The sequence below is a fragment of the Corylus avellana genome, chromosome ca8 (assembly GCF_901000735.1).
Source record: "Corylus avellana chromosome ca8, CavTom2PMs-1.0".
Lineage (NCBI taxonomy): Eukaryota > Viridiplantae > Streptophyta > Magnoliopsida > Fagales > Betulaceae > Corylus > Corylus avellana.
Window position 1 is genome coordinate 7,408,757 of NC_081548.1, and position 8,794 is coordinate 7,417,550.

Genomic DNA, 8,794 nt, shown 5'->3' on the forward strand with positions numbered 1-8,794 from the left:
AAATAGACATGTGAATCCTAATTTTATTTACTTTGATCCACAAGATCATTGATGGAATTTGGTTTAGAGAGTAACCTTTTTTTAGTTTGTTTAATGCAAAAACCAGAGACTACTAACAATTTCACAGTTCATTTTGAAAACCATTTAATATTGGATCAAAAGTTACTTTTTACTTTTTTCTGCAAACTTCAAATTTACAAAAGAAAATTAAAAAAAAAAAAATGCGTTTTATAAAACACACTTCCTCTTCCGATTCGAAAACACAATTTTTTTTTACGTTTTTAAAATGTACTATCAAAAGATACACTTTCTACAATTTGATTTAAAATTGCACTTTTACAACAAAATCACATTCTCAAACCCATTCTCAACCAAAGAAATTGGGACTAAAGGGCTGTCAAACGGGTTGGCAAAACGGGTTGGCGTGTCGTGTTCATGTCAACCCGTTTATGCCAACCCGAACCCGACACGTTTATATACACGTGTTGAATACCCAAACTCGAACAAGACACGTTTTCTTTACGGGTAACACGACACAACACGTGTAATCTGTTTAGATAAACGTGTTGTTTCGGGTTGACATGACCCAACCTATGAACACATTTAATTTAACTGTCAATAGATTCCAACCCGGCACACCTGACCCGACCCAACTCGACAGTGAAATCATTTTAATTTTTATAACCTAACCAAAATGGCAAAATCCCAGTAACCAAGCAGCAATGTGGCAGTTTTCAATTGAAAAATAATGGTGGTCGGGAGAATTGATAGAAAGTCTCCAAAACAACAAAAGCTAATTCATGGATCTATTATTAGTGTTGATTGAGCTTGAGCATGTACTTCTCAACATATCTTAAAATAACTTGCATGAATTCAAGAAACATATGGACAATCTATTTAGCTCAATTTTAAGATACATCTATAGCATGCAATACAAAACAAATGAATGACAATTCTTTCTTTCTTTCTTTCTTTCTTTTTTTTGGTTAATAATTTAAGTTAAAAAAATAATAATAATAAACGGCTTAACCCGCAAACACAAAGGTTGATACGACCTGTTTATTGAACGAGTTACCCATTTATGACCCTAACCTTGTTAACTTAAATTTTAACCTAAATTTAGGTGTTGTATTCGTGGGACGAGGGTTAAATTGCCAGCCCAAATCAATCTCTCCAAGTCCATAGGAACATTGAGTTGAATGGGCCTCCTCCTAACCAACTAGGCCCACTTGAAGAGTGTTTTCTATATTTCACGCAACTTTCCCACACAAAAGTAATCCAGGCAGTGCAATCTCCCAAAGGAATAACAATGGAGCCCTTTCCTTCCTCCTCTTCCTCCGCTTATACGTCTTCACAGATAGGCATAGCCCAGAAGACATGGGAGTTGGAGAACAACATAATCTCGATGGACACTCCCACGGCGAACCCGGACCCGGCGTCAGACGCCATATTCTACTACGACGACGCAGCGCAGGCCAAGTACCAGCAGGAGAAGCCGTGGACGACCGACCCACACTACTTCAAGCGCGTCAAGATCTCGGCCCTAGCGCTGCTGAAGATGGTGGTCCACGCGCGCTCCGGAGGGACCATCGAGGTCATGGGGCTCATGCAGGGAAAGACCGACGGCGACGCCATTATCGTCATGGACGCCTTTGCCTTGCCCGTCGAAGGAACCGAGACTAGGGTTAATGCCCAGGCCGATGCCTACGAGTATATGGTTGATTATTCCCAGACTAACAAGCAGGTCTTTTTCTTTAGTTCTTTTCTTTGTTTCTTTTTTATTAGCTATTAGAAAGTAAGAAACCCTAGCTGAGATTGTTTTTGGGGGGTTTAGGATGTTGCATTGTTGGTGGTTAGATTCTGATTTATAAGAAACCCTAGTGGCCGCTGCAAACTTTCAGTTTTTTAATTCATTATTTAAAAAAAAAATTAAAAAATTAAATAAGGGTTTTTGTTTGGCTGATGAGTAGAAATTGGTGCATGTGTAAGACTTTAAGTTTTGGGTTTATTCACAAAGTAATCTAACTTGAAGCAGATGACTAGTATGAAGCACTCTCTGTCTTGTTCTTTCCACTTGTGCACAGTTCAGTTGTGTCCCATGGATGGATAAGCTGATTGAGTGGCAGCTATAGTTTTTTAATTCATGATTTTTTTTATAAAAAAAATTGGTAAATTACACTTCCCAAAAAACTACCACCCTATTCTCAGATTGACCTCTAAACTACACCTCACTACAATTCGGACCTATAACTACCATTGTCCTATGTCAAAATTGGTGAGAGGTGGCCGCGCAGCCATCCTTCTGAACAGATGAGGGTGGTTGCACGACCACCCCTTCTGAACATTTGAACAGATGGAGGTGGCTGCTTGACCACCCCCTTTGTAATGTTGTGCGGCCAACCTTCTGTACTGCTCGACCAACCCCTCTGAATAGGTGAGCAACCCCTTTAAGCAATGGCCACTCTATCTTGTTGGGGGCTAGCTATGTGACCGCACCGGGTGGCCGTGCAACCATCTCCTCTGAATAGGTGCAGCCACCCCTTTGAACATATGAGAGTTGCCACACATTGAACAGATGTGGTGGCTGGGTAAACTTTAATTTACCCAAAAAAAAAAAAAAAAACTGGATTTTGAAGAAGAAGAAGAAGATTGAATTGTTTTTCTCTAAATTGTCATCTTAGAAACTTCTATTTAAGCACATTGTCTACCTCTACTGGAATTGGTAGTTATTTTGCAGGCATTGTATCTCAATAAAAGTCTTCATCTGCATCCCATATATAATTTATGCTATTCCATGGAGATTGTTCCCTTACAGTATATGTTTAATGGAGCAGGCAGGGCGGTTGGAGAATGCGGTTGGGTGGTACCATTCTCATCCTGGCTATGGATGCTGGCTTTCGGGTATTGATGTTTCAACACAAATGCTAAACCAGCAATATCAGGAGCCTTTTCTGGCAGTTGTTATAGATCCAACAAGGACTGTTTCTGCTGGAAAAGTTGAGATTGGAGCGTTCAGAACATACCCAGAGGGATATAAGCCTCCAGATGAGCCTGTCTCTGAGTATCAGACCATCCCTCTGAATAAGATTGAAGACTTTGGTGTACACTGTAAACAGGTTATCATCTCATCATCTTCTGCTCCTCGAGAAAGCTTGCTGTCCAGTATGGTTTTAACTCCATTTGTATGTGTTTTTGCAGTATTATTCTTTGGATATCACCTATTTTAAGTCTTCTCTTGATTCCCACCTCTTGGATCTGCTATGGAACAAGTATTGGGTGAATACCCTTTCATCTTCACCTTTATTGGGTAACGGAGACTATGTTGCTGGACAAATCTCAGATCTAGGTAATTTCTTACTTCTTGTACCATACAAGTTTCTTCGGTTTTATTTCAAATTACTTGTCACGGTTGACTAGAGTAATTGTGAAAATTAAAGTAATTAAGTGGTGTTGTCTGCACCATGCAGCTGAAAAGCTGGAGCAGGCGGAGAACCAACTATCTCACTCCCGCTTTGGGCCACTATTAGCACCCCCTCCAAGAAAGAAAGAGGTCCGGTTACTTATCTTGCCTCATAAATTGTAATGTCTTTTTGTTTACTCAAAGATGGGCATCCATGGTGTTTTCCTAGTCATGTGATCCTGAATGGCATTCAAATCTGTGCATCACTTAGGTGGATATCAATTGACAAGGATTTGTGTTTGTTTTTACATAAAAACAGTTTCTGTTGTTTGTTTCGCATAGTAGTTCTTTACTATTTATGTGATTTCCTATAATCATGTAATTAACAGTTTCCATTTTATAGCATGAATATTAATAGAGAGTGACTCGAGAATCAACCTACAAATTATTTTGAAAAGAAAATGACTCCCACATTCGCTAGTCTATAAGTAGATAACCATTGATAAATCCATAATCCATATGGTTCCAATGAAAAAAATCACAAATAACATTCAGTAACACAGTAAATGGGCAAGGGACAATTAATATTCTTCCATATCCAACATACTATCATCAAAGTTCAATGATTTACATAACTATAATTAAATAGTGATAGTTGCATTGGTTCATGTCCTGGCACAAATTTGAACCATAAATTCCGATTTCCTATGTCCATCACTTTTGTTAGATTTCTCCTCCCAAAGGTTTTGAAGTTTAACATTGTTGGTCATAACTACAACCCTCTCATTGTCTGCCAAATAGTCAAAGTCAAAATGCAAGCATAATTCTATCAAAACCTTCCATATTCATCACTTCTTCATAAAGGTCACTTACAATAAGTTGATCCTTACTAAGTCTTTTAATTGCTAATGCAACCTCCCCAAACTTTTCAGCTAGCTTTTTATAACTAGCATCTTCATCGACAGCAGCATGACTTTCTTTTCTATGGGACCTTGGTTGATTTGAAGATACATTGGAAGAACTAGCTTGCTTCCCTTTTGATACCTCTTCAGACTCAAGGTTCAGATCAATTGACTCTGAGTCAACAGGACTCTCTTGTGAATCCAATCAGCAAAGGGATCAAATGTGTGACTACAACACATTTAGGGCAATGGGGACATTTTTGATTTATTGAATAGTACGATTCCTCCTCTTATACGTAGGGCCAATAGTATCCTCATATTTGATATAAGTACTTAAATTGATGTTGAAGTATTCATCTAACCTTGGTTAGAAGTTGTATCACATTAATGGGAATGAAAATCCTAGGATTACTTATCCGGATCTAGTATCTCCATCGAGGATTTGAGGTAGCGATGCAGGTATATGACCATTTTTATTTAATAATGACTCAGATGTAGGAAGATTTTGAAATGAATAAATGAAGAATACGAAAGATGGACTTCCATGACTTTTATATTCAAGTATGCATTTTGCATAACATTTTTCTTTATAAATCCTTTGAATCTGGAATGAGTTTATTGAAGGAAAGAGGAATGTGTACCGCACATGATTGTACTATGTTTATGATTTTGACATCTCTCTCTCTCTCTCTCTCTCTCTCTCTCTCTCGTAATATTGAATTTAAGACCTTTATTAATTGCAGGAAGAATCTCAACTTGCTAAGATTACTCGGGATAGTGCAAAGATAACTGTGGAGCAGGTTCATGGTCTAATGTCACAGGTGACTAGCCTCTGCAGTTTTTGGGCATTCAGGCTTTTTTACACAAAAGTTTTAACAGTTAGTAGGTTTGTGTTTTGAACAAATATGATCTACATTTTCCACTCAGGTTCTCAAAGATATCCTTTTCAACTCTGTGAGGCAATCCAACCGGTCTCGCTCAGAGCCGTCTGACCCTGAGCCAATGATTGAATCCTGATTTTTGGCATACTGTTTGTGAAGCAAATGATGAAGGCTTTCCATCATGAAGCTTTAATTTTCCTGGATACCCGGCTTAAATTGAAGAAAAAATACATTATTAAGTTCAACGTTCTGGAAGTTTTATTACCTACTGCTGATGTACATTTCTTTCACCTCAAGTCATGGTTGATTTTTTGTCATATTTATATAACATTTCCTTGACAAAGGTAATCACAGTTAGTTGACTCTTTGATAGCCATTTTTATCGGAAATTAAAACATGCAGTTGAAAGTAGTAGCACCGCACCTCCCCCTTCTTTCTTCTTGTTTGGCTGGACTTGTGGAGTAATCTGATTATTCAAACAATTTGATTTACTTTAGTGGGACAAGCTTTCATTAGTCTTTAATCTCACATAATTCATCATAATCTGGACTTTTGGTGGTGGAAGCAACAGTTGATTATAATGGTGTTGATGATGATGATCTGCATACTCTACATGGTCACTAAATTCTTTCCGTTTGCTGACTTGCTATCTTTTATATGAAAACGCCATTCAAAGAGCCGCGTGATAGGGGTATCCCACAACAACTATCTTTATTATTATTTTTTTGTCAAAGCAACTATCTTTATTATTTTAACAATCAAGCCTTAAGCCCGTTTGGGTTTTGAAATATAATTTTAAAATTTATGATTTATAAATAGTGATTTTTAGAAGTACACTTAAGTACTTGGTAAGTAAAATTGCAATTTGGTCTTTAAAACTACAACTTAATATTTTAACATCATGTATTTAAAAATGCGCTCCTTACGGGGCAATTTGAAAATGCATATTTTTTATTGTTTTTAAATTGCAAATAAAATAAAATAAACACTTAAACAATACAAAATTAGGGTTTGATTTAAAATCGTACTTTTGATTTGCAAAATTGCAGCACCAAATATATTCTTAAGCTCTATTTGTTTTGATATAAAATATTTTTCAACGTCTCTAACTCAAAAAATGGTTTACGAAATTCAAAAACGGAAACTATTTTTCTAAACCAAATAAGCATTTTTGCCAAATCAAAAATATTTTTAGTTTAATTATTATTTTCGATCGTAAAAAATATGAAAATATTTTAATTTTTCCGCTAAAACAAATCTTTAGTAGTTTAAAAAAAAAAAAAAAAAAAAGTTTTGATCCCTTTTTCTTTTCAATGCACGGTGTTAGACATATTCCCTATGCAGCATTAATATGGGATGTAATAGATAGGCACCCAATATTATTTTTGTTAAAGAGGACAATGATTCGAAGTTCTCTCGGAAAACAAAAAATAAAGAAAAGGAGATTCCTAGCAAAATATGACAAAGGGTAAATGGATGAACTATATATGGGATGTCACCAGCAGCAGGCAGAAAGTTTGCCAAAAAAATAAAAATAAAAAAATAAAAAAGAGTGAGAAATGGACAGGTCCAGCATTGTTGCTATCCACGTGTGAAGAAAGAGAAGGCCTTGTGAGTCTTTTCTTTTTGTAGGTTTTTGATACCAAAATTACCTTTGATGCCAAATACGGCTGCAACTGATGACATGAAGCAATTCACATGTCAAACCTGAAGAAAATAATTTAAAAAGAAAAAAAAAATCCATTATCCCACTGAAAGAAAAAGGGCAAGAGGAAAAGAAAAGCCCAACCAAATCTCCTACTTTATATCTTTAGTGGGTATGGGGATGGACTCTCTTAGAAATCATGCCTTTCATGACTCTCCCCTCCAACTTCTCTCTCTCTCTCTCTCTCTCCAAATCCAATCCCTACCCCTTCTTCCCCTTCCACAATTAGGCTAGATTCTTGCAAGATAACAAAAAAAAGATAGGGCATTCACAGGAATGGTCCCCCTTTTTCATGGGTTTGGACTATTTTATACATCACCCTCAAAAGTACTAGACACACTTTCACATGGGACTAATCCTTCACCACTAGAATAGGCAAAAGAAAGAAAGAAAAAAACCCTAGAGTCTTTCTCTCTCTCTCTCTCTTCACTTATGGGTATGTATTTGCAGCATCATGTTTTTATAGACATGCTAGTGAGTGCATTTCTAGAGCCAAGGCCCTCATTTCTAGAGACATGCACACTTGTAGACTCAATCAGTTACAATCGGTTATCGGTTGTCGGGGCGGTTCAAAGATTAGGCGGTTAAGGCAGCCCCCACAAATGGAACATTATCTTCTTTAGTTCATATGAACTGAAAAGTATTAAATTAGTTATATTTTATGAGTATTTTTGTTTTTTTACTTTTTGAAGGAACAAAAATACTTTATAATATAACTAACTGGATATTCTAATTCAAGATAATATAAGGCCTCCTTAAGAAATAAAATATCTTTAAAATATTATTAAAAAGCCTCTTAAGAATTAGAAACCCCCTAAAAATAGCAACTTTTTTTTATCGAGTCGCCCCACCCGCTGTCAAGGGCATTTTTGACTACTTTCAAACTTCATATTTTACTCATTTTAATCCATGTGATATCTCCTATCCAACTTCAATGACTTCATTGATCCAAAGTGTCTTTTTTTTCATTTGTTTAAACTTGGCACTTTCTCGTGAGTACTCTACCTTTGAAGTCAAAGTGTTAAATCTTGTCACGGCTTGGAATTCTGAAGAAACAACTCTCTTCTCTCAAGCTAACACACAAGCATAGAGACAGATTTGATCAATCCAATACTTCGAACCTTATACTGTTCTTTATCGTTGTCACTTTTTAAAAACTCATATGCTTTTCTGTAAGATTGTTGGATAGTGATTTGATTAAATTGATTCGAAGTTAACGTTCGGTATTGATTCAGATCCTATTACAAGGTCAAAATACAAGATATGTGGCCCCCTATTGGGAGATATTGAGTCCATGACATGCACCTTTCATACTCTAATTTAGGGTCAAACGAGGGTGTTCATTGAAATTGCATGGGTCCTAAGCTTCTCATGCATTATTAGACCACATAAAATTTATGTATTAATACAATTGTTTTGGGGCTTTCTTCACACACACACATATATATTATGGCTGGCAGGGGTTCGGCAAGAGGGGGGTGGGGGTTGGAGGTGGGGGAGGTGATAACTAGGAATAATCATAAAATGCTCTACCCACTTTCTAAGTGGATTGTCTACTCCACGTCAACTCAAAAGATTAGAAGCAAGTGGTTACCTTTTGCTGTTCCTAAAGTACATGAATAACACTTCTCATTGTTAGACTAGTGAGTTTTGGATTCATATCCCATGTAATATTTAGGGTAGTGTGTGAGATGAACGGTTCATTTTAAATGAACAGTTCACATCGTTCTACTAACTATGTAGAAATGAGAAAAGAAAATTTGAGTTTGGTTATTGAATGGGGGTGGGGTAGAACCATCTTCTAATTAGGGTTTTGGCCACTCTCGAACTACCTTTTTGGGGGTGGGCCAAGAGGTGGTTACCGACCCTCTTGAAAATATGATCTAGACCGTTTATTTTAAATGCA

The 8,794-nt window shown here is 36.6% G+C and overlaps 1 protein-coding gene across 1 annotated transcript; it reads left to right on the plus strand.

Annotated features, from left to right (window-relative positions):
• Positions 1 to 1,281: 1,281 nt before the first annotated feature.
• On the plus strand, positions 1,282 to 5,597 carry LOC132190588 (COP9 signalosome complex subunit 5a-like). Its single transcript, XM_059605622.1, has 6 exons — positions 1,282 to 1,744; positions 2,835 to 3,116; positions 3,199 to 3,346; positions 3,468 to 3,550; positions 5,046 to 5,123; positions 5,230 to 5,597. The coding sequence occupies exons 1-6, from the start codon at positions 1,310 to 1,312 to the stop codon at positions 5,317 to 5,319; spliced, it is 1,116 nt and encodes a 371-aa protein (XP_059461605.1). The 5' UTR covers positions 1,282 to 1,309; the 3' UTR covers positions 5,320 to 5,597.
• The last annotated feature ends 3,197 nt before the right edge of the window (positions 5,598 to 8,794 follow it).